Source organism: Taudactylus pleione, unplaced genomic scaffold (genome assembly GCF_031769625.1).
Source record: "Taudactylus pleione unplaced genomic scaffold, aTauple2 ptg001005l, whole genome shotgun sequence".
In the NCBI taxonomy this organism is placed as follows: Eukaryota; Metazoa; Chordata; class Amphibia; order Anura; family Myobatrachidae; genus Taudactylus; species Taudactylus pleione.
Window position 1 is genome coordinate 854,855 of NW_028285406.1, and position 26,806 is coordinate 881,660.

General features: G+C 47.2%; 1 protein-coding gene across 1 annotated transcript; it reads left to right on the top strand.

Moving 5' to 3' along the window:
- The first annotated feature begins 5,870 nt into the window (after window positions 1–5,870).
- TUBB4A (tubulin beta 4A class IVa) lies at window positions 5,871–25,453 on the top strand. The gene is made up of 4 exons (XM_088461044.1): window positions 5,871–6,021; window positions 18,756–18,864; window positions 21,742–21,852; window positions 23,137–25,453. Exons 1-4 carry the CDS (start codon window positions 5,965–5,967, stop codon window positions 24,195–24,197), a joined length of 1,338 nt encoding a protein of 445 aa, XP_088317170.1. The 5' UTR covers window positions 5,871–5,964; the 3' UTR covers window positions 24,198–25,453.
- The last annotated feature ends 1,353 nt before the right edge of the window (window positions 25,454–26,806 follow it).

Here is a 26,806-nt window from a genome sequence, read left to right on the forward strand (position 1 = left end):
TTCTAGTACCATTCACCTGTAGTATCACTCCAGCTAGTACCAGTAGTGGAAGGACTGCCACTCCTCAGCCTGTTTCTTGTCAGCAGTCCTGCAGTGTCTCGTCGGTTGTGTAAGCCTCTACTTCTGGAGGTTTAATCTAGGCGGCCACCTAAGTACCGGTGTGAGAATAAATCACTAAGGGAACAACGGGTGGCTGTTATTAGAGGAAGATCCTCCCATTGGCTCTAGAGGTCTTACACAACTGTGTGAGAACCGTAAAAAGGACATGGTGCAAACACAAATAGCAAAATATAATCAAAGTAACCAGCAAATAATACACTCCCTTTGGGTACTAACTTATTAGTGTCACTTTGACTTTCGTGAAATGTTTGAAAACATTAGCAAACTTTTACCATAAAAATCATATAAATTCTTAGGAGTAAATTTACTAAGAATCGTGTCTGGTTAAGATTGCAATATCAGGTGTGTTCGGCCATTTTTTACAACTTGCAAATTTACTAAAGGTGAGAAATCATAAAACTCTCTGCAAAACTCGGGTGAAAACACAAATAGAAATAAATACACCATTGGTCAAACTCGAAGGTACTTTTCATAGCCAGGAATACAACTCTGGAACTTATCAAGAATCGTGATTATAATCACAAGTGTAATTTTAGCAAACTAAATAGACTCCCTCCTGAGCTGCGAGTTTGGCAGAAACATACACAGATCAGTATGATCTGTGTATGTTTCTGCCTGTGATTACTGTCTAAAGGGATAATTAAAAAAGAATGATGTAGGCCCCCCAACACATAACCAGCCCCAGGCTTCTTAGCCAGTCCTGGTTCTAAAAATATGGGGGGGAGGGAATGTGTATGGTTCCCCCGTATTTTAGGAACCAGCACTGGGCTCCCTGACCCACTCCTGGTTTTAAAAATAGGGGGGGAAATATGGAGTGGAGTTCCCCCTATTCTTAAAACCAACACCAGACTCAAACCTAGCCAGGGTATAATGCCACAGCCAGCGGACCCTTTCACCGGGTCTTCCCGGCCAAAGCATTAACACCCCAAGCTAGTCAGCCCAAGTCAATAAAGGGGTCCCCCCTCTCCTGAGCACCCCAGGCTGAAACCAGAGGCTCTTCCCTGCACCCCTGACCGATGGGTGCAGGGGTATTAGTGTAAAAATAGATGTATACTATTGGTTTTTATAGTGAAACTACAGGTGTCAGCATGCCTGCCCTTGGCACTTGTGGATCTATTAGTGCCAGCAGGTGACCGGCACCCGTACCCCCACTGTAAAAAAAAAAATTGTAAAAAAACATTAAAACCAAACTGGAAGGTCCACTTCACTGGTGCGTCTACCAAGGTTGCCTTGGCATCTCATGTTCTGGACCCGTACACTAGCAGTTTGTGATTGTGTCGGGAGGCCATGAGGTCCACCTCTGAGAGGCCCCATCTGTGCAATAGGAGTTGAGACACCTCTTGGAGAAGCGACCATTCCCCAGGATACACCTCGTGACAGCTGAGGAAGTCTGCTTCCCAATTGAGAACTCCCGGAATGAACACTGAAGAGATGGCTGGGAGGTGACCCTCGGCCCATGTCAGAGTGCATGACACTTCTGTCATTGCTGCCCGACTTCGAGTGCCTCGTTGATGGTCGATGTAAGCCACTTTTGTGGCAATGTCAGACTGAACCTGTACAGGTTTTCCGTGAAGTATGTGCTGGGCCAGGTTGAGGGCCCTGTAGATAGCTTGAAGTTTCAATATGTTGATTGCCAGGGTTGATTTGAACGATGTCCAACAGTCCTAAAAGGAGTGTGGACTGGTCACTGCGCCCCTGCCCCGGAGACTGGCGTCCTTTGTTAGGATTACCCAGTCCGGGATCCAAAAGGGGTGACCCTTGGATAGATGAGATGTCTGTAGCCACCAAGATAGAGACAGATGCACCTCTGGAGAGAGCACCCTCGTCTGAGCTTTGATCCGATAGGGTAACCCATTCCACCTGGAGAGGATCAGCCTTTGCAAAGGACTGGAATGGAACTGAGCATATTCCACCATGTTGAAGGTGGATACCATGGATCCCAGAACCTGCATTGCTGAGTGGATCGACACTCGGCGACTGTGGAGACATCGACGCACTCGTAGTGGAAGTGTGATCTTGTCAGTCAGAAAGATTCTCTGATCTTGAGAATCCAGCAGGGCTCCCAGATGAATCATTCTCAGGTATTCAGGGAGGATTTTTTCCAGTTGATTAACCATCCGTGCTTGGAAAGCAATGGTTAACTGCAAATGGTGGTGAAGCACTTCTGGAGATCCTGCTAGGAGCAGGTCGTCCAGATATGGCAACAGTTGGACACCCAAACCATGTAGGTGGGCCGCCATGATAGCCATAATTTTAGTAAACACCCGTGGAGCTGTGGATAGTCCAAAGGGCAGAGCCTGAAATTGGAAGTGTTGCTGTATAGCAAACTGGAGATATCGCTGATGTGAGGGCACTATAGGTACCTGTAGGTACGTGTCCTGAATATCCAGAGATATCATGAAATCCCCAGGCTCCATAGCTAGTATGATGGACCGTAGGGTTTCCATCCTGAACCTGAGTACCCTAAGGTTGTTCAAGAATTATAGGTTGAGGATAAGCCGATGAGACCCATTCGGATTCTGAACCAGAAAGTGAGCAGAATAATAACCAGTCCCTTGCTGAGATAATGGGACTGGCACCCTTCCCCCTGCTTGCAAGGAATGTATTGTAAGGCCTTGTTCACGGCTGTCTCAGAAATGAGAGGGCGTACCCATGAGACCACTGCTCTTACCCAAGCGTTCGTGGTGGTTTGACACCAGCACTCTGCGAACTGAAGTCAGCCTCCTACTCTGGGATATCCCAGAGGGAGGCCCGTCCTATCAGGCTGAGGGTTTATCCTCGGGTTTTGAAGCAGGGCGTCTGGTGTTCCAGGTCTGCATGATCCTGGGTTTGGCGGCCCTAGTGGAAGCCAACTGCCTAGGAAAGGACTAACCTTTACGCTATCCCTGAGGATGAAAGGACTTAAATGATGTAGTCTGAGGCCTAATAGAAGTAGTTGCTGAAGGCAAAACTTAGTTTCTGATGCTGCCAACGTGATTACAAACTTGTCAGGGTCCGAGCCAAACAAGGTCTCCCCATTGTAGGGAAAACCTTCTAGGCCTTTCATGGAATCCGCATCTGCCTTCCATGAGTGTAGCCACAGGGTACGGCGGGCAGACACAGCCACAACTCTGCAGGTTAGGAGACTGGCATCCACTGTCGCTTCTCCAAAATAGGAAGCTGCATCTCGAATGTGAGCAACAAAAGACATCTGATCCCTAGAAGCATCTGAGGGAAAAAAGTCTTCAAGTGTGTCAGCCCAGCTTTCTATAGCTTTAGCCAACCGTGCAATATCCATAATTGGACGGCAACATTCCCTGAGAGTTTATCGATTTCAGGCAAGCTTTCACCTTCCTATCTGTAGGATCCTTCAAAGAAGTAACCGTAGGAATAGGCAACTTAGCGCTTTTAATTAAACGCGTAACATGTGAATCCACCACAGGGGGTGTTCCCATTTTGCACAATGAGCCACAGGAAAAGAGTAACATGAGGTAAGTATGAAACCACCTACCAGGCGATTGCCAGGCTGCAGCCATGATTTCAGCTAGATGATCCGATAGAGGGAATTCTGCTGAAGCTACTTTCTGTCATTCAAACAGAGGGTGCTTGGATTTAGGGGCTGGCTCGTCATCTTCTATTAATAAGATGAATCGGACAGCTCGTACCAACGCAGGAATAACAATTTTTGACCGAGTCTCATCCTCCTCCGAAGGGGAGTCAGGGTTAGAAAGACCAGCATAAGTGACGATAACAGGATGTGTAAAGGATTTACTGGGTAAAAGTTTCCCACCTTGCAACATGGTTTGAAAGGCATGAGATGTAGCCATCAGACTCTGGCCCTCAATCCGAGCCGCTCGCAAAAAGCGAGCGCTCGCTCTGAATGAGGGCGCTTTTTTTTTAAAGCCGGCCTCCTGGCTGCTTGCTAAGCTGTGGGTTACCACCCACAGCTTTTGCGAGCAGCCAGGTGATGGTCGCGATCGGGCTTGCAACGAGACCTTTGTAGTAGGGTCTTGTCTGCCGCAAGCCCCAGTGAGCTTCCTACTCTAATAGAGCCGGAAGCTCACTACTGACATCACTGGTGATGTCAGTAGGGCCGCCCACAAATGGCAGGCGTTCCTTCAGGAACACCTCCGTTTGTCCAGCCACCCCCCCACCCCGCCTACAAAACGGGACGAGCTGTCGATCAACATCGACAGCCACCCCGATTGTAGCGAGGCTCGGAGCGAGTGAATATCTCACTCGCTACGGGGCTTGCACACGCACATTGTGCACGCACAACCATCGACCCGCTTGCGAGCGGGTCTGAATGAGAGCCTCTATATCAAGTTTCAGAGTACGTCTACCCATGGCAGGGGTACAAGAGGTACCTGATGTGACAACCCCAAAGGGGGCATTACATCCTGCTGTGATAACCCCCTCAGGGGAATTACAGCTGGATCTGCTAGGCGGTCCGAAATAGCGGCCAGTACCTGAACTAAGGAGCCCCTATCAAATCCTCCTCACTTAAGCCTGCAGCCCATAACTTGCCTGATAGCTGTATGGAGGCAGATGCCTGTTAATACTCCTGTCTTTGCTAGACATAGCTGCAGAGTAGATTGCACTGGGTATAATGCAACCACCGTGTATGTAGTATACTAGAGGAAGCAATAAACTGGTCCTGCCTTATGCCTGGGTAAGCTGCAAGAGCACACAGCCCAAATATGGCACAGTGCAACAAATGTATGTGACAAAACCTCACAAATAGTTAGGGCCTAATTCAGACTCGGACGCTAAGCCGCAGACGCACACTATAGGCGACTGCCGCCCGTCTCCGCATGCATATGCGTCAATATGCGCATCTGCGAGTCACTCACTGCGCTCTGGAATTGTGCACTCGTAGTACACAGACTGGATGCTAATTTGAGTGACAGTGCCTTTTGTGGGTGGTAACAGGGGTAGGTGCTTGTGAACAGTGGAGTGGTGGTGCGAACACAGGCGTGTCTGGGCATCAAAACAGCGTTTAATGGGCATCCATAATTAGCATGGAAGCGTCATTGGTACGTCACTTGGTTGTATTTCAGCCTGCAGTGATCGCGGTGCTTACGGCGGGGTAGGGTCTACCTCTAGGGCTGCATGCTGCTCCGATGGCTCTCGATGGTTCATACACTTCCTGGAGATGACGTGTGCTAAGAAAGAAAAGTGGGTGTGTTTAGAACGGCGTGCGTTTGCTCTGCCATGGCTCTCTAAGACATAGAGGGCGTCCTTACAGCAGTGCGATCGCGGAATTTGCATACCTGGCTACCATAATTATATGCACAGGGGCAGGGCGCAGTTAGGGACAGTGTGGGGGGAGCACGGGACGGTGCCGAGACACCTAGCAACGGCCATGATTTGGGGCTCCCCAGGCACTTAAATTATAAAAGGGGCCAATATATCGTGCTACAGATTCCAGTGTGGTAAATAAAGCAGTTTCCAGAAAAATAGGGGCACATGGAGGAAGCCACCCGCCTATAGCACAACCTAAGAGTGGCCACACGATGACCCACTCCTATTAACGCCCCAAAGAGCACGACTAGGCCGAAACTCCTGACACGAGCGAAAATGGCCGCCGCCGCCGCCGCCGCGCAGTCTACCTCACTCACACTGCCCGCGTCACGTGCTGGCCCTGGTTCTAAGATGGCCGCCGTCCCGAGCACTAAGGCGCGGCGTGCCCGCTTTCAAAATGGCCGTCGAGAGCGTCCTCCCACGCCCGTCAGCATTGTGACGTCAGCAGGTATATAAGTCGCGGGCGCGGGGACGGGGACGAGCAGAGGTTTCGGTGCTGTCATCCGGGGATCACATACACGCGGGGGAAAAAGAGACGAGCAGAACAGCAAGACCGGCGCCATGAGGGAGATTGTGCACCTGCAGGCGGGACAGTGCGGCAACCAGATAGGGGCCAAGGTGAGGAGGGGGCCTGCTGAGCCGCGCAGCTCGCACTCTGATCGTGCGGTTATTTCCCGCCCACCCCGGGGCATAGTGTGATAGACTGTCATCATCTCGGTTATGTGTCTATTTACACGTATTTTAAGGAGCTATATATATATATCTCACCTATTTGCTATATATATATATATTAATTTTTTTCTGGTTGCAGCAAATGGGTGATGGGCATATATAGGGTGAGGGGCCTAGGTTTCATGCATAGTAATGTGATGTGGGTGCAATCTGATAGTTTACTACATGGTGTAATAAAATGGGGGGGAGGGGGCGTCAGAGCAGATCCCTGTGTTACAGAGCTTACACTTAATTGTAGTGTAAATAGGGGTGTGTGGGTAGATATGTATTAGTGCCAGCATATCCTGCTCTCTCATGTGAGTGGACCTGGCCCCCTGCCCCCAGACACCATGTCTGTGTAGGGTACATGGGTGGGTGGGCTGTGCCAGTCACATGGCAGTGCGGTGACGCCTCTGCTCTCAGCAATGCGGGGATGTGAGCTGGGTGTGGTGCTGGTGCCATTGTACAGGGGGGAATCCTGGGGTGTGTAATGTAGCTGGGCATTGCTGGCTGGTCACTCACTGGTGCAGTAATGTCATGGAAAGGGTGGGATGTGCAGTATCCCTGTCTTTCCTGTAGGGTTGTGTGTGGGGGGAGAGGAGTGTTCACTGGTGCTGTGTCGCAGCAGATGTGTTAATCATGTAATAAATGTGCATGAGGCAGCCCCACCCCAGCACAACCCCCCCCCCCCCCCCCTCCTCCTCCCTCCAAGCCGGATCTGCCAGTGTCAGGTGATGCAGGGCGCAGGAGTGAGCCTGGCTTGTCATTGGGGTGACAAAGCTGCTGATAGATCTCTATCTATCTCTATTACATATTCTCTCATTCTCCTCCACTGTGCTTCCTGCAAGTCATATATTTTGATGGGTAAATAAATTTTGTGACCACTTTTTTTTTTTTTTTTTTAAATAGAAATCTGATCTGTTTAAACTGAACCTGGAATTGCTTCATGTCAAATGCAGACAGCCATTTGCATTCCATGCTGCAGGTCCTTTAACCCCCTCCCCCCCTGGCAGTACCTTCCAGGCTGTTTTGTGTAACAGTAGCACCCTGGGATGCATTTTGCATCTCTTTGCAGGGGTTTGGGGGCTAATAGCTATACAATTGCCACCCCTGCACTGAGGGAGGGAGGGGGGGGGATGAGGGGATGAGATTTTCCAATCCCACATTGTTTGGTCTATGGCTGGTAGGGGGAGGTGAATACAGATGCGGAATGGAGGCTGGTAACAGCTGCCCCTGCTTGTTGCATAGTCAGATTTATTTGGTTTGCTGACGGAAGAGCTGACTAGTCAAGTGCTGCTGGCTGGCCGGGCTTGTGTATTAGTGATCCGAATCCTCTATTGGAGATTCAGGGGGGAGGATGCAGTGTCCTGTGTCTAATTTTCCATAGCTTGCAGCACCACGTCCTGTTCTCTCGGTTGGCGATAGGCTTACAGGTTACTGGAGACTAGTCCTAATACTGCTGCTTGGTAGCTTATGCCTAGTTTGATTGCAATGCCTCAAACATGGATTCTTGTCAGATCTGTGCAGCTTGGCTAATACTAGTCACTGTAATTAGACATCTTTGAATATATTTATATTCACTAGAATTAAATGGTCTTGCAAATGTGACTGTGATATTTATCAGAAATCTGAATTCGAAGTTCACTGCTCAGTGGAGGAAAAAAAACCACGTCATTAAATATAAAGACAATATAGCGATTGAGTGATAAAATAATTAAAATATATAATTTTTCTATTTTGAAATCAGGTGGTAGTTACCAGGAAGGAATACAGGCTACACAGCACTTGTGTGTTAAGATAAGCTTATCTTATCAGTCAGTTTTGGGCAAGAAGCCATTTTTAGTTAGATGAATGGGAAAGTGCGTATTAGTAAATCACTTGTACAGGTCACTGAAACTAGGATCCAATGAAGCTGCAAACAGGGACATCTGCCTGCGTATGAGTATAAGGTGGCTGGAGGCTAAGCAGCCAGACTGACTGACGGAGGAAGGAAGTCTTCTTGCACATCCACCTTTGCTATGACTCAATATTACTGAGGAGGTTATTAACATTAACTGTTTATATTGCACAATGCTGTACAGACTATTGAGTCATTCACATCAGTCCCTTCCCCAGTGGAGCTTTGTAATCTATACTGCCTTACTACCACAGACATGGAGATATTCAATTAGCCGCAGTAAAATATCAGTTTCACTTGGCATGGTTTTGCATGCTCCCGATTACCGCAAAATTTAGCTGTAAAATGGTTACTTGATCTATGATGGCCGTGGAAAAGTAAATCGGTCTGTACCCTACAAGTGCAAACTAATACTGCTGTTACACCAAAGTCCTGGGTCTGACCCGGGATTTGGAACACTGTTCAAACCCAGGACAGACACACCCCCCCCCCCCTTTTTTTTTACACCACTGTGCTGACTTGGGTTATGCCCAGGTCGACACCGGTTACACCAGGCCCAGGTCAGCACTAACCCAGCTCCCTGGCACAGGTGAGCTGCACTTCTCCCCCCCCCCCCCCCCTCCCTCCGAGACCCTTTTACCTTACTCCACAGCCATCCGCAGGGAGGGCGGGTAGGGTGCGCTGCTCCGTTCTGGTTGGCCCTGCAGTGGACATCTCCAAACGCCACTGAAGCCGGCCAATCTGGCGGCATGCGGTGTGACCCTGGATCATGCTGTTTACACTGCAGGGTGACACGGCAATGACCTGTGCTCAACACTGCCAGCTAGCTGGGTAGAATCGCCAGGTCACTGGACCCGGGTGGATCCGTTTACAACTGACTAAAATCCCAGGTTGATGCATGTGAACACTCACCAACCCAGGATTTTTCAGGTGGGGTAAACGGGGGAGGTTCACCTAGAAGCCCAGAGCTATTCAATTGAGTCAGACTACAGGATTTCTGCTCGCACCTTCCTGATCAAAAATCAGACTTAAGTGCCGGCTGCAATGTTTTCCAGCTTAGCCCGACACTTTACTTGGCAAATGCTGGTTACTGCAACCAAACACCCAGCTTACAGCGCGGTAACCAGCATTCTCTGACTTGAGTGGTTTTGGTTGGACTTAACAGCACGGTCAATTGAATAGCTCCGGGAACTCCATCCCGGGACTATTCAGCATCGCACTTCATTGAAATGCCCCCTAACATTGAATTGAAGAATATTGGTAGCTAGTAGCAACTTAGTTGGGGCACTTAAAAGGTGTGAAATTTGTTTTGTTTTTTTTTGCATTTAAAAAAAAGTAAAGATTGTTGGAACCAGGTGTTTTTCAGCAAATGACTTGCTCTATAAATAAAAATGCATGTTAATTTGTCATAAACCACTTTAAAAAAAAAAAAATTGACTAAACGCACTGCACCGATACAGCTCCGCCATATACCTGTCCCACATCAAACTATTCAGGATTTCACCACAATTCCATGTCCCTACTAGGCAAAAACTTCTGAGTCTCTTCATTATTGTGGGGGCCTGGGGATAGGTATCCCAGGGGTTCTGAAACTGTTACCTTTTAAAAGTAGGTATTTTCCCAAGCTCTCCACCTGCTCAGGGGCTCTGAGAAAAAAAACTGCATTAGATCGTATGTAGTGTTCACTCTAGGATTTTTTTTTTTTTTTTTTTTTTTTTAGGACAGGGTGCTGACTGGGCGCATTTTAAATTGGAAGGGCAACATTTTCTACATGATGCTTAAGTAGGAACATTGTCAAAATACCTAAAATGTGTACAAAAACACCTTGTGACACATTGGCTTCCATCCGGCAGCCCATTCATACTGTAGAAATCACCTTAGCTTTAATGTGGCAGCACACGATTTATACAATCTAAACCACCTTGTGACCCCTCTTCAATCTGGCAGCGCACATATGCTATATAAAACTCCTTGTGACACTTTCCTTTGAAGGAAATATGTCACAAAAAGCATTTTATAGTAGATGGTGCTGCCAGATTTAAACTAAGGGGGCACAAGACACTTTATTTAGTAATAGAGCTGCCAAATTGAAGTTAAGAAAGCTCAAGGTATTTTATATAGCATAAGGGGTCAATCAAACTAAATGCGAAGGGTGCGAGCTGCCGTTGCAACGGCATTAAAACGCCAGCAATGTACTGGCACCTCACACCCTTTGCTGAATTTTGCTATGGGGCTGAGAGCTCTTCTAAGCGAATTTGGGCTGCTGTAAAGTGCGGCCATTGCTGCAATGACTCTCACCCACAAGATCATCATGGCTAATTGGATTGTCAGGCAGGGGGGCCGCATCAGAATGGAAGAGCAGCATGTGACTCGAGCCACAGGTTGGCCACTGCTGCTGTAGAGGGTCACCAGCAGAACACGTAAAGGGGCAGTGTGGTGCCCCGCTAGAACAGCCTAGCTACGTATGGAAAGTTAACCCTGCTCAATTTGTGACGCTAACTGGATACCACAGAACTGGCAGCACTGACTATTTTATGTGCATTTAACCACATTAAACTCTAAACGGGTTAAAGGTGCATACACACAGTCAGATATGTCAGATGAACAATTTGCAAACGATTGCATTCATTTTAATACAGTAAAAAAATTGTTCAGTCAGTTTTGGACGATTTCCAAACACGAGATGTCAGACATCATTATCTGACAAACGGGAACGCACATTGTTGATCATTCATTGTTGCCCATATGTCCGATTTTTCTTTTGGATCTGAACGATTGAACAATTTTTTAAGTCGTTATCGTTCAGAACTGAAGAAAAATGTGACCGCATGTATGCACCATAACTCTGCAAATCTTCCCCATAGTAGGGGAGCTTGCAGGCCTTGTCCACATCAGAGTTCGTGCTCTGCTTTCTTTATATAGCTCTGATTTAGCTCTGCATAATGAGAATTTCCTGCCAGGTGTGGCTGGAGGAATGGTGCAAATTGAAAATACACAATAATGTTTATACCCAATTCTGCCTGGCTGTAATATGGCCATATAAAGCACCTAAGCTGCTCCTTCACCTGTGGTAGACTAGAATTATATAGCAGTTCTCAGTCTTCAGAAGGGCCTGGTCTAGATTTTCAGCTCTGGACCCCATATTGGGTTCTGCATATCCCAGAATAATTACAATGTCTCCATTGGTCTGGCCTAGGATAACAAGAGATATGGTAAGAACTTACCTTTGTTATCTCTGTTTCTACGAAGTCCATAGGGTCCACAGGGTTGACCTTGGGGTATAGGTTGGGAACCAAATCCAGGCACCACGCAGTTAAAGCTTTTAGCTCCCAGGATGCACTTGGGTCCACTCTCCCTATAACCCCACCCCCAGCCAGAGGCACCTCAGTTTGTAAGTAGCCAAAGGCCGGAGGAGGAGAAAAAAAGAGAAAACTGGAACACTCGATAACCATACTCACAGAAATGGGAGACGGAAAACCGGTGACCAGTCACACAGCCCATTTGAAGCCAGGTGCGTCAGGGCGGGCGCCCTGTGGACCCTATGGACTTCGTAGAAACAGAGATAACAAAGGTAAGTTCTTACCATATCTCTTGTTTTCTACTTCAGGGTCCATAGGGGGTCCACAGGGTTGACCTTGGGGATGTCCCAAAGCAGTTCAACCAAGGGAGGGGACGCTCCTGTGCTGAGAGGAGAATCCGCCGCCAAAAAGGAAGCATCCTGAGAGGCAAAGGAAAACAATGCCTAGAACCTTAAAAAGGTGTAGACAGAAGACCAGGTGGCCACCTAGCAAGGCAAACCAGCCAAGGTGCCACCGCGAGCCACCCACGAGGGTTACATGGCCCGAGAAAAAAAAACAAGCAGCAACAACAGAAAGGCCTACCCATGGGTAGGCCCCTGAAGAAGACATACGAGGCCGTCCAGCCAACATATGGCCATAGGCCGGCCATCCTTTCCTGTTAAAACCAGAAATCTCAGACCACCAATAAGGAGTCCGATTTCCGTCAGGAACTTGAATGGATCACATAAATCCACAGAGGCCGGACCACAGTCAATGAGGCCACACCAGCCGAGAGGACTGGGGACTGAATGGCCGCACCATAAGTTCCAGAATAATATGGAACCTGAAAATCACTAAGAAGAAACACAGGGTGAGAGCAACGCACACCCTAACAAGATGCCCTCCAGAAGAGGGAGCCACATGAGAACGCTCCCAATTCCGACACTCACCTGGTTGATATAAACTCCCTGATAGAAAGAGAGAAAGCCAAAGCAATAGACCATGTAATGGCTATTACAACCAGCGGTTCCATTAACTTTCCCCGGAGTTAACGAAGAACCACTACTAACTCCCAAGGAGACCCTAGGGAGGACAAATGGAGGCATAATCCAGAGAACACTCCAAAGGATGAACTGGATATCAGAGCGGAGCAATTCCATAACCTAATCATACTGACAGTGTAGAGATCTGCACTGTCAGGAAGGCCAGGCCGAGGGAGAAACCCAAGCCAGCCGGAAGGAATGCCAGAAAATCTGGAAATCCTGGACACCAGAGGATCGTATTGATAGGTATAATACCATAAGAATTATGGCTGCCACAGATTGTGGTAGGTCCCAGCAAAAGCTGATCCATGTGCTCCAATCATTCCAACGATGACCAAGCCATGGAAGCCGTAAGACCACTATAGGGACGTAGTCAAAGACAAACGACCCAGGTCCAAGGCAAACCCCAGGACCCTGAGACAACAGGTCTGGGTAGCGAAGCATCAGGAATGGAGTATCGATGGAGAGACTCCGAAAAACCAAGTACCCCTGACATCTGGGGCAATCAGGAGCCACCAGCAGGAAAGCATCTCTGTCTCTATTGAAACACTTCCCTCGAGGAAGAATGGAGACTGGAGAACACAGGTACGCAAATTGGAAGAACCCCTTCACCGACAAAGAGTCACTGAAGGTTGCTTCAGAATCCCCAGAGTTGGACTGTAACACCATAGTGTGATAGAGTCAGAAGGCCATGAGTGTCACCTCAGGAGGGCCCCCCCCCCCCTGCTCACCAGGAGATGAAACCTCTCTTGGGGAAGAGACTAGTCCCCGGGATGCACGTCGTAACGGCTGAGGACTCCCGCTTCCCAATGGAGAGCACCCGAAATGAACACTGTCGAGATGGTCGGGAGGAGACCCTCAGACAATTCCCGAATGTATGACATACCTGACATTGCCACCCAACGAACAGTATTGCTAAAAAGGAAGCCACTGTTCTGACCCTGTCGGACTGAACTTTTTCAGGTTCACCTGGAAACAAGGGCTATGCCAGAGTGAAGCCCAAGACAGGCTAAAGTTCCAACAAGTTAATTGACAGGGTGGAATCGACAGACATCCAATTGCACTGAAATGGATGCGAACCAGACACTGTCCTTAGCAAAGAATACCCTGGACGAGATGGCCATAGTCACCCGAAAAGGGACCGACTTGCCTCCGGGGAGAGCATCATCGTTTGAACAGTGATCCGACAGAAAAAACTCGTTCCATCTGTAGATAAGCCAATTATGGAAAGGCCTGGAATGGAACTGAGCCCATTCCACCCTTCCAAAGGCAGACACTGAATAGTGGACCATGCATCCCAGAGTGTAAAGACATATGGCGACTGCGCAGACATCCATGTACTCCTAATGGAAGAGTGGAGATGCTGTCTTAAGCCAGAAGAATTCTCAGATTTTGAGAATCCAGCAGGGCTCCTAGGTGAAGAATACCCAGAGAGGGATGCAGGGAGGACTTTTTTTCCCCTTGATTAAACGTCTGCACCCTGAAGAACCCACAGTCAACCAGACCCGGCTGTAAAGTACCCCGGTGATCCTGCTAAGAGCAGGAGGCCATCCAGGTACAGGAGCATTGGGATATACTGAACAGAAGAACTGTCAGAAAATCCCAAATGCTGGTAAACCCCTGTGGGACTGAGATCAGTCCCAACAGGCAGAGCCCGAAAAATCGTAAGTGCTGTGATACAGCAAACCTCAGTCCATGCTGAGGTAAGGTCTCTGTAAGTACCCGTAGGCACGCGTCCTGTATATCCAGTGATACCATAAAGTCCCCGGGTTCCAAACATAGTATGATGGAGCATAGGGATTGCTTCCTGAACCCAGGTAGCTTTAGGAACTGGTTCGGGGAATTGAGACAGAGAATAGGCCAAAGAGGACCATTCAGCCACCGCACCAGAAAGAAAGCAGAACAACCAGTCCCTCGCTGAGAAAGTGGGGATGGCCCAATTAGCTCCGCTTACCGCAACAACTGTATAGCTTTCTGGATTTGTAAGGCCCTGTTCCGAATAAGGGCCTGCGTACCATCACATGGAAATAGGCCGCCTGAGCAAAGAGAGGGCGTACCCTCCTACCCACGTAGCCGCGGCAACTAGACACTAGTACCGGGCAAACTGAGAAATCGCCATCTCCCAGTGGTAGGCCTGTCTCGTCAGGCTGACGATATATCCGTTGGTTCAGAAGCAGGATCGGCTGGCAGTCCAGGCCTGCTCGGAACTGGATATGTCAGCCCTTGTAAAGGCCGACAGTCTATGAAAAAACAGACCTTTAGGCTGACCCAGAGGACAAAAAGACTTAATAGTCTGAGGCCCCGTAGTGAGCATAGCTGACGGCGGGAAATTTGTACTGCCACTGTCAAGGTCAGATATACCCTATAGATGGTATCTGCACCTCTGCATTCCCAGAGCGCAGCCATAGGGTATTACGGAGGATACCGTCGCAGCCGGAACTCTGAAAGTTTGGAGCTGGTATCCAATATAGGCATGTCCACCTATGACAACTGCATATATTACGTGAGCGACCAAATACACTTGAACCCCAGACGTGTTGGAGGGGAAAAACATTACAAATACATCAGCTCAGTATGCAATAGTATTACCCATCCTACCATGGCTATAGCATGGTTGGTTAACAACCCCTGAAAGCGAGTATACTGATTTCAGGCAGAGTTACCACCTACGGATCAGAAGAATCCGACCACGCAGGAATGGGATGCGTAGTAACGTCTGTAATCCGACGAGTAACACGCCCATCCACCCCAGGAGGGGCTCATGATGACCCTCAGGGAATTTGGGACAGGAGACCAAACACTGTTGTAATACCTCATATCTGGCAACAGCCAGAGTCCCGCCCTGCGATCCACCCGCTAGTCAGCAACAGGGACCCAGAATGCACGTAATACTGAGGGAGTATGATACAGGTGCAGGTCAACATTCACTCTAACCAGAATGGACCTGCTACCAGCCCGAAAGCAGGGATAATAATACTTGAGATAGGCTTCCCCCCCGTGTAAGAGGGAAAGAGCCCAAAACAGTATCCAGTTCACGGTAGAGCCAAGTGGGAAGTAAGCACAGGGCGTCAACCACGCCAATTTGCGTTTCATAGAAAAACGACTTCCACCCAGGGTGGCTGTTGTGGTAATCCCTGCAAGGGGCATGACAGACTATTGTGGCACCAGGGGGAATTCATATACTCGAAAAAACCCCTGTAGGGAGCGGTAGTCTGTGTCACAGGGGAAGAGTGCAAGAAACTGCGAGATACCCTGAGATGAAAAGGGCAGTATGGTGAAGTAACCCCAAGTGAGGTACAACAATGGGGCCCGCCCGGCGATCCGCAATTAAGAGGATCCCGAGAAAACAAACAGCCCAAGGGGGTCGTGAAAGGGGCCGGCACCCGATGACGCCACATACAGAACCCTTTAAGAGTTAAATCCTCCGCACTAACACCTGCAGCACATGGCTTGCAGGATAGTAAAAATGGGTGCAGTATAACGCTCTATCTCCTGGTCAGACATATCTGACCAAGCCTTGTGATCAAGCAGCGCTATACTGGTCCTGACTGAAACTAAAAATTAGCTGCAGGGACCCATTTTCAGCGTATGCAACACACAGTTCCACTCAAAATATGGCAACGTGCAGCACGCAACAGTATGTGACAAACCTCACAAATATTAACAAGTATATAAATGTGAGGTCTCAGAACCACCCCAAGTACAGCTGTATTAGGGCAGATAAGGAAAGGGATAGATATACACTGACAGGTGAGAGAATAAAGTACAGTCAGCACTAGCATAAGTCACATACAATGCAGATATACACATATATACATAAACATGTCATATAATATACTGCACTATTACACTGCATGCAACTTACCCAGATTCAGTGTCTGGGAAGGCTACAGCGCTGTGTACACTGACCTAATGGTGAGGTACGCAGGGGGACTGGACTCACTGCCATCTCCAGAGATTTCTGCTGCACCACAGAGAAAATGGCCGCTGGAGACCTCAGAAGAAGCGTGGCCCGCGGAGGAAGCAGCTCAGCGACGCCAGACTATGGATACTGAAAGGCGCGCTGAGCTGAGGGGAGGAGCCGCTGTAACAGGGAAGGCTGCCTCCCCTGGCCGGCTATTAACCCCCGGGACGCCGGCTCCCTGCACCGAACACTAAGTCCCTGGTGGTCTAGTGGACACACGGGGTATGGGGGGCCCGCCGCCACTGCCGGCGCCTCCGGTCTGTCCCCAGAGACCGGAGGCACAGGACTGCATTTCAAATGCGCGGATCACCGCAAGCGGTGACCCGCGCCTTACCTGCTCCCCGTGAATCCGGCAGCAGTCCTGGGCGCCCGCAGAGTCCGGCTAGTACAGACTCTGGGGTCCCGCTGAGATCCCCAGATCTGTACTGGCGTCTCAGCGCCAGCGGGGTGACGGAGCGACAGCTTAGACGTCCTATGGACAGTCTGACGCTGCCGCTCTGAAGAATCCAAAGGAAAAATAAAAAACTCTGTCCTTTAGAAAAAAATAAAGCTTAGGGGCTGCTAATCAGCTCCCCACTGCACTAAACGGTGACCCGATTCCGGCCGGGCACAACTTAAACTGAGGTGCCTCTGGCTGGGGGTGGGGTTATAGGGAGAGTGGACCCAAGTGCATCCTGGGAGCTAAAAGCTTTAACTGCGTGGTGCCCGGATTTGGTTCCCAACCTATACCCCAGGTCAACCCTGTGGACCCCCTATGGACCCTGAAGTAGAAATATCTGTATCGCAATCTTAAAATGCTGGGATCTATGTAACAGTCTACCAGGTATATTTAATTGGCAATGGACTTTCAAAGCCTGCCATTTTTAAAAGGGCATTAAAAATACAAAATCAAGCTTGTTTTGCCTTAAATATTGCCCTTTTAAATCTGGCTGGAGAATTCTGCCCAAAAAATGTGGACATTATGGGAATTTTTATTTTTTTTTGTCTGATCTGGTTAAAGTTAACGGGAGATCAGGGGGGGGAGGGGGGGTTATATGAAGTTTTGGCCACGCAATCCAATTTGTGCATGTTGTATTGAGTTACCATGGAATGACCCACCAGGTTTAAATGCAAATTCCTAATTTGCCATGGCAGTTTGGGCACCCAAAAACAGGACATTTGGCCACCTCAGGAGTCTATGAGCAGAAAACTGCGTGCAGTCGTGAAAACCTAGCACCCCCCTCCCCATGGGTGTAACAGCTGATGTGTCTATAGGGGAGATGTATCAAGTTTTGGGGGGAGATTTGGTATACAAAAAATGTGGTGTCCATGGAAACCAATAAGACTGTTGTATAGCTAAAATATAATTGGTCACTATGGACAAGACAGAATCTGACTGGTTGCCATGGTAACACCTCCACCTGTCTGGTTTACAAAGAGGAGACAAAGAGGGGTATTCAATATGGGAGCGAAAAGTCCGTGCTGGACTTTTCGCTCCACATCGGAGATTTTTCTGGGATAAAGTATCGGGAGCGCACCCGCTTTATCCCCGTATTCAATATAAAACCTCTGAAAACAGGAACCTGTGAAGTGGGATTTGCGTGAAAAAACAAAATTTACCTGAAATTGTAGGACCCCCCCTAAAGTTGTAAAAACATGGGGGATCACTATGGGTACCCCCGTTTTAGCATGCAAATGAAAGTCGTGGATTTAAATAGCTGCAGCAGGTGCTTTTTTTTCCCGAAATTGAAGTGATGCAGAAGAGCACTTAGGTTATTTTTTTCATTTAAGTGGTCCCATCAAATTTGGGGTACATGGAAATGGGTACTAGCATATTTTGATGTCCCTAAAGTAAGTTTTTAAAAATTCTGCAATTGTGCACCTGCCGCTATATATCTATTCTAGAATACACCTGCCGCATACTTGCAGAATAGCCCTGAACCTATTTCCCTAGTTTTAAACAATTTTTTCCTTTTTTTTTTTTTTACCCCAAATTTTAAATTATTTTTTTGGGGTGTCCCTATTGTTTTTTAAACTTTTTGACAGTCAATTTTAAAATGACATTCCCAGGGTGCAGGCTATTTTTTTAAACCTGCACCCCTAAACCCCAATTTCGACACCTATTCAATGGTGAAAAGTTATCCCCGTTTTTTATCAAAGACTTTTCGAACCTGCGAAAAGTCTTTGAAATTGAATACGGTGTAAAACTAAAACCTGCGATAATGACGTCATAGGTGCTAAACTGAGTTTTCGCTCCATATTGAATTCCCCTAAAAGTGGAGACTATATTGTAGTCTATGAAATGATTAAAAGCTGTTTGGTTGCTATGGGCAACTTTTCTCTCCAATGTTCGGTGCATTTCCCCCTATGTGGTGGTAGCCTGCATGTAATATACTGGATGATCAGTCTTTTTATATTCTGCATAGAACATTTAATATACTTGTTTAACCACTGCCTCTTTTTTTTTTTTTTTTCTGTAGTTCTGGGAAGTGATTAGTGATGAGCATGGAATCGATCCTACTGGGGCCTACCATGGAGACAGTGACTTGCAGTTGGAGAGAATTAACGTTTACTATAACGAGGCCTCCGGTACGTGTGTGTCCTATGCCATGAAGGAGTTCCCTTCACCCTTTATCCTCCCCCTCCCCCTTTTTTTTTTATTCCTCAATGTATCCTTAGTCCAAGGGGGAGATGTAAGAAGGTGTCAAATGTGCTATAACAGCGCTATTTGGCACTTTTATGCCCTACCAATTAATGTAGCGCACACATAATCTATGGCGCTTTACAGAGTATATGGCCATCCATATCTTTGTGTTCCCAGCAGGATTTGGGGTGGGCAGGGTGCACAAGAGGTGGCAGTATTGTTCCTGAAATAAGGCCACAGCTGGACAGGGAAGGGGGCACTGCCACACTGACACTGCTGGGGGTGTTGCAGCCTCGCCTACATCACTAAGGCATGCCCGGCCGGTGGCATCACTAATGGGGGGGGTTGCCCAGTACCTACAGAGGTGCTGGGCTTCCCCCAACCTCTTCCTGAATGTGAATAGATGCCATGCAACAGCAGCAGCCAGGCTATTTTAGTAGGGCGCTACTAGAAAGGCGGTGCATTTTGCCCCTTTTAAAGTAGAGCAGGAAGCAGCGCCCTGCTAAAACGGCCTAGCGTGAACACTATTAGGGGCGCCACTGGGGCCTTTACAATCTGTTCTCTATCACATGTGCACCAACACTAGGGTTAATTGTGTTGGGAGCCAATTAACCTACCAGTATGGGAGGAAACCAGAACACCGGGAGGAAACACACAAGCACAGGGAGAAAATACAAACTCTATACAGTTAGGGCCGTAGTGAGAACCGAACCTGTGACCTCAGTGCTGTGAGGCAGTAATGCTAACCATTACAGACACGTTGATCTTTGGTATTTCTGAAACCGATACTGTAGAGAATCTTTTCTCTACCTTATCTGCAAACCTTTATAAACATTTACAGTCATACTATTGTATGGCGACAACCATTCTGATTTTATGAAATCCTATGGCTTCTGTGGGGGTCTGGCTGCGCACCAGATCTCACGATGTTTACGAGATCGTGCATTCCGGGAGGCAAGACCTAGGCAGCTGCACTGCGAGACTTTCAGACATTTCCCCAGTAGGGGAAACTTCTGTTGCTTCCTGCTTCACCTTGATGAGAGGCAAAGCAAGAAGAGCTATAGAGGCACGATAAGTGCTGCTATAGTATTTCTGCCCTAAGTTTTAAAGCGGTCTATGTTTGTACACCGCACAAACTATTAAGTTACCTTTAACAACCACTGTTCTAGAGTGTCTGTTTAGAAGACCATGAAAGGTATAGTCATATGTATAGCTCCTCTGTGCATAGGGATTGAGGGTGACTTCCTTCTAGAACACTGGGCTCTTTTGTCTATTCATACGCCTGTTGCGTTGGCATGGACTGGCCCTCCCCTGAAGGTGTTCAGCACAGTCTAGGTCTGTACGATTGCCAGCCTTCAGTTCAAGAGAGCATTCCTATCATTATGGTTTACTTTTTTTTTTTTTTTACTTGCTGTTCTGTAAAGTTTTATCTTAAGCTAAGCCTGCCTTTAGTGGCCTTGCTTCTCTGGAAATTAACATTAAACACTTACTGTAGAGCTGTTACACTAGTGACCTAATTCTTCATCACCACTAATGACAGCTCCAGGCTTGATAATCATTGTACCATGGATGTCGCCAGGAGCTGAATGGCTGCATTAAGTGGAAGAAGCTGCATTTTAAAGTGGGGTTTGGGAGGGGAATGTTGAGTAGACGGGATCAGTCGGTGTACGGAACTTGGAAACGCATGACGAGGCACACTGGAATGGTAGAATAGATGGTGTTGAGGAGCGGAAGGGGGCACTGCAGTTTACTGCTGGGAGGGGTAAACTGGGAATAAGATGGGTCAAGGGTAGAGAAGAAATTAAATTTTTACATTTTTTGACTCTGAAATAATACTAATTTTAATCTTTTCTTTTAAGATAGAAGATTAAAATTAGTTTATTTCATAGGTCAAGGGTAGAGAAGGAATTGCTTTCTCATTTTTTTACTTATTTCCAGTTTACCCCTCCCATCAGTAAACTAACAGCAAAATTAATTAATTAAAAGCAAAAAAAAATATGAATTCTGGAGGAGCAATCAGGTTGCCTAAAACTGGTAACGACAAGGCTAAACCCTGTCTGATATGAAAGGGTTATAGTAGCATTGATGTGTGCGGAAATGAAATGGCGCCTCCAGTGGTGACAGATGCACTGCATGGTGAGCCTTCACCCGTGTCGCGAAGTGCAGATTTATTCTGATAGTCAGGAGCCCCCCTGGAGTGTTCAGCTATTAGAACAATGGGGCAGATGTATGAAGCTCTGTAAAGCGATACAGTGCAGAGTGATAAACCAGCAGCCACTCGGCTCCCAACTGCCATGTTACAGGCTGTATTTGAATTATGACAGCTGGGAGCTGGTTGGATGGTTGTTTATCACTTTCCAGAGCATCATACATCTGCCCCAATTGTCCTTTAAGCGGAGCCATATAAACAATAAACTAAGCAAATCCATTTTATCAATCTGTGGATACTCTTGATCCTTATATTCCTCTGTGTAAAATAATTCAACTTGATTGGTAATTTGTAAAAGTTCTCAATTACCAATCAAGTTGTCTTTTAGCAAGGACATATATTTTGGGAAGTTAATGTGGCTTTACTTGCTCTTTAATTTAAATCTCAAGTCCCGTGTATTACTGAGCAGTTTTATATACATGAGGTAATTACAGGTTATACTTTAAATATGGCAGGCTCCGTAATCCCAGGAAATCGTGCTGTGCCCTGTACCACGGTATATGCTGCCACCCGTGTGCGTTCAGACTTGTAACCTGTATGCTGCAGTTTGTCTTTATACAATGAGTTAATGAGTAGCAGGTTGTCCTAACAATGCACATCTTATATTTTGTAGGTGGAAAATATGTCCCCAGAGCCATCCTCGTAGACTTGGAACCTGGCACCATGGACTCTGTACGGTCTGGACCCTTTGGACAGATCTTCAGGCCGGACAACTTTGTATTCGGTAAGGCAAAGCACATAACTTGTACAGTGTTTGCGGGGTGACTTTCTGCAGCTTATAGGAGGGGTTGACATTAAATTGGATGTGAGCTGATCCAGAATGTGCTTCGCTCTGAAATCTGATGTGGTTTCTCCACCATGCAGTGGAAGTCAATCCGGATCAGTGCTGCATTGTACGACCTGGCAGTTCACTTGTGCCAGGAGTATCACACAGCATGGTGTATTGAGGCTAGATGAGCAAGGACATAGCTGTACAAATATCACATGCAAGATTCATCTGTACAGTCTTCTGGTGCATCTTGGGCACATTGCAAAAATTGCATCTTGGTCGCAATGCGAAGAAGCAGGGCTCGTCTGTAGTACATTTGCCCAGCGACTAGATCTGTGTCACACTAATTGTGCAATGATCCTTTAACAACTACTTTAATCCCCAAACTTTCACTGCTACAAATCCAAGAGGGAAGTTATAGCTGAGCAAATCTGTATAATGATACTAAAAACAAAGTTAATGTTTGAAAGAGAAAATACTAGATTAGGTAAATCCACAGAAAATCCACAACAACCAGGAAGAGCGGATTATGGGAACAATGGGGCTGCTTCTGAGCTGGTAGCAAAGCCATGTTGTACGTCAATTGGGGGAGAGGTTTTAGGTACGGATATTTGAAAATATCTCCAATATAAATTGCAGTGTAAAACTAAAGCTGTCCTGTATTTGTCTACATGCAAAAGCAGCCAGTATATACCCTGTAAGCAGAAGTAAATATTTGCACACCTTGTGTTGCACTGAGCTTTGTCCAGGTACAAAGCTTTTGCTTTTAACTCAGAAGCCCCAAATTGTACAGTGAGTTTAGATGTGAAAAGTATGGCTCAGACTCCTTTTTTTTTTTTTTTTTTTTATAGAGATAGATAGATATAGACCTTTAAAGGGTCTCCAAGGTTGGATTTAAGCCTTTTTCCAGCTGACTTATAGGCCCCCATACGTCACCCAATTCCCCAGATGCTGGTGTCTGGTCATCTGGGAAATCAAACCTCTATCACGATCAAAATATGATCATAATCTGTAACATGAAGTTTCACCAATTTCCTAGGCAGACTGGCAGTCATCAATGCCGCACTGTTTGGCATTTCCGACCAGCAGTTTTGGTGATTTGGTAAACTGTCGCATGATGTCTGGGGCCCTTAACATGGTTTTATTGTCTTGGATGGCTTTTACTCCCAACTTTTTTTTTTTTTTCTGGTTTGGGTTTCTGTGTGGTTATTAACCCTGACTTTGTCCTTTTTCATGCAGGTCAAAGTGGTGCTGGCAACAACTGGGCCAAAGGTCACTACACCGAAGGAGCAGAGTTAGTGGACTCTGTGATGGATGTGGTGAGGAAGGAATCTGAGAGCTGTGACTGTCTGCAAGGGTTCCAGCTCACTCATTCCCTGGGTGGCGGTACTGGTTCTGGCATGGGCACTCTCCTCATCAGCAAGATCAGGGAGGAGTACCCTGATCGCATTATGAATACCTTCAGTGTGGTACCTTCCCCCAAAGTTTCAGACACTGTGGTAGAACCTTACAATGCCACCCTCTCCGTACACCAGCTGGTAGAAAACACAGATGAGACCTACTGCATAGACAATGAAGCTCTGTATGATATCTGCTTCCGCACTCTCAAGTTGACCACTCCAACATACGGTGATCTTAACCACTTGGTCAGTGCAACCATGAGCGGTGTCACCACCTGTCTGCGCTTCCCAGGTCAGCTCAATGCTGATCTTCGAAAACTGGCAGTCAACATGGTCCCCTTCCCACGCCTCCACTTCTTCATGCCAGGCTTCGCTCCTTTGACCAGCCGTGGAAGCCAGCAGTACCGTTCGTTAACTGTTCCCGAGCTCACCCAGCAGATGTTTGACTCCAAAAATATGATGGCTGCCTGTGATCCAAGACATGGACGTTACTTGACGGTGGCGGCCATCTTCAGGGGCCGCATGTCCATGAAGGAGGTCGACGAGCAGATGCTAAACATCCAGAACAAGAACAGCAGCTATTTTGTGGAATGGATCCCAAACAACGTCAAGACCGCAGTGTGTGACATCCCACCACGTGGTCTGAAGATGGCAGCCACCTTCATCGGCAACAGCACGGCCATCCAAGAGCTCTTCAAGCGCATCTCCGAGCAGTTCACTGCCATGTTCCGCCGCAAGGCCTTCCTTCACTGGTACACGGGAGAAGGCATGGACGAGATGGAGTTCACAGAGGCGGAGAGCAACATGAACGACCTGGTGTCAGAATACCAACAGTACCAGGATGCCACGGCAGAAGAGGGCGAGTTTGAAGAGGAGGGCGAGGAGGAGGAGGTTGCCTAAGTCCACTCACCCTGACCCGCACAAATTCAGATCCCTTCCATCCGAAATCCCGTCATCCAATAGCAGGCACCCTTCCCTCTGAGAAACGGCAGAGCCTCTGAATAGGTGAAGGGTTGGCTTTAAGCCTCAAACGGGCACGCTGTACCCTTGTGTAATAAGAAAGCCCTACCTTTAAAATAAATGCACTCATCTTAAGTGGTCAGAGTACACAAGTTGCTCATTAGTTTATACAAAGTTGTTCTTGGTGTTTTTTGTATTGTAGCTGAACTGGTGTAAAAGAGATGGAGCCCGTTTGTGACTCCCGATGTTTGTGATATAGCATGTAAATCTTGCGTTCTCTGCCTGCATGACCTGGCGAGTCCTGCTTTATATTACTGTGGAGGATTCCTGGAATAGATGTTGGTTTAAGAAAGTAACTTGTCACTGTGCTAGGGTGATCACCCAATTCCACCACGCCTCTCCCATCCATTCACCTTTTTCTCATATATCGTGACCATTGTAATGTTGGTGCACAGAGATTTGTAGTCTGGTGCGTTGGAATACACAGTTCTGCCAGTCCCCCAACTATTGGCTAAATATCTAATCTGTCCCGGCTGTGTAAGAATTTTACGCTGTTAAATTAGGTGATTTGACTTTTTTTTTATACGTACCTGCTCCGAGGCTCTGCTGCCCACTTCTCACTGCCATCAGTTGCAACATGCCCACCCCTCTGCTGCAGCTGCTTATTTTGGTCAGCTGACAGGTTCAGCACTGGCAGGGTTAACAGACAGCACTTGCCGCCCCCCACCACCACCACCATGTTACCATGCCAACATTGTACGTCACACCTTCACTTCTGTGCATGACTAGCTCCACCCCCTCCCTGTTGGATCTGGACCCCTGTGACTTTTCCCACCCGTCCTCTTATTTGGCACGAGCATCACTGACCTGGTGTGCCGTTAATGCTATTTGCCTGTGCAGTCAGTGCTCGGAAGAAGTGAAACTGCCCTCTGGTGGCATATGCCCGCCAAAAAAATTAATCATACCTGGGATTTGAGACACCCAAATAAAGCATCCAGCTCCCACCTCCATTCCCCCCCTCAATGTTTCTTGCCACATTTATTTTTGTCTGTATGGTTTAAGTGAGTACATACATGTGAATTGTGAATCTGTTACCTGAATCGATGGACCTGCTGCACAGGATGAAGGCACTTACCCTAGCAATGCTGTCATGTCTGTACACTTAACTACTGAATAAAGGGCCTGTGCGCAAATCATTCCTGTGTGGTGTTTTTTTTTGGGGGGGGGGGGTTTGATGTACATAAGTGTAAGTCTTCTGACGTGAGACTGGGGTAGTAAGAGGGGGGGGGCGCGTTGTAACCACTGCACATACCAAGGACTGGCTGCATCTTCTGACAAACTGATCTAATGGGGGTTTCACAAAAGTTCTTATACGGAGAACATTTTAACACCTTGGTAACCCTTATGGACCTTTGTGGGGGAGGGGGCGATGAGAACCAGATACTGGGAAATGCTGGTCTAGAATATACAAGTGTAGAAATGTATTTACTTTAGTCAAGGTGTACAGAAAAAGGGAATAAGAAATGTAGTGGAACAATAGCAATTTTATATATTTTCTGCTATTGCATCCCTTAAACTTTTATTAGATTTATTTAGAGCTGCAACATAACCATTAGGTAGCTATATTAGCATTTAAAACGAAGTGCAACGATGAGCATTCCCGTTTTGTCAGATAACTAATCTGACATCTGATGGGTTTGCAGTCGGTTTTGGACGGTTTCCATTAATTTTAATGCAGTCAATCGTTCAATCATTTTGAGGCTTGATCAGGATGTAGTTAGAGGTCTCAATACCAACATCCGAATCCCGACAAGGGACCGAAGAGAGGGTTTAAAATATCGACACCTATTCCTATGCTGGGACGCCTGCTTGAATGAGGTAGTTTGGGGTGCCCTTACCGTTAGCTTTATGGAATGTAGTGGGGTTAGGTTTTGGGGTGTTAAAGATAGCACCCTTGGGGGAGGTTAGGTTTAGGGAGCATAGCAGTGTTTGGTTTTGGGGGTGTGTGTTTAGGGTGGCTAGGCACTGCTAAGGGAGTGTTAGGGTACTTGCCTGCTCTGTCGGAAATTTTGCTGCTGGCATCAGGATATGAACCTGCCACTGGGACTTCAAACCTTGGTCTGTATGCAAAAAGGCACCTTATTTATTTTTTTTAACCTATTATCTTGAGCTTGAAATTGGTTCTGTTACTGGAGCCCAAATAGACGTGGATCCCTGGTTTCCCTGTCTCTCAGGATCTGAGACCAATGTTCTAGGCTAACACCTGTCTGTGCTGTTTAGGGGTGGTGCCTCTTCAGAGCAATATCCTCCTCCTAATCTATTTTATGGCCACTGTATAAGGTGATAAACTATTTCAAATGAACTTGCTCAAGTTAGGTTAAGGTACAGTCTCATGTGTAAATGATCCACACATCTATGCTCGGTGTCTATTGATTTTTACAAAAGCCCTTCTATGCCCTCTGTGCAGAATGTGATCTCTGCACAGCAGCCTTGTGTAGGGTTTGTCAAAGCAATGTACAGTCCTTGTCCCATTATGACCACCAGCTAAT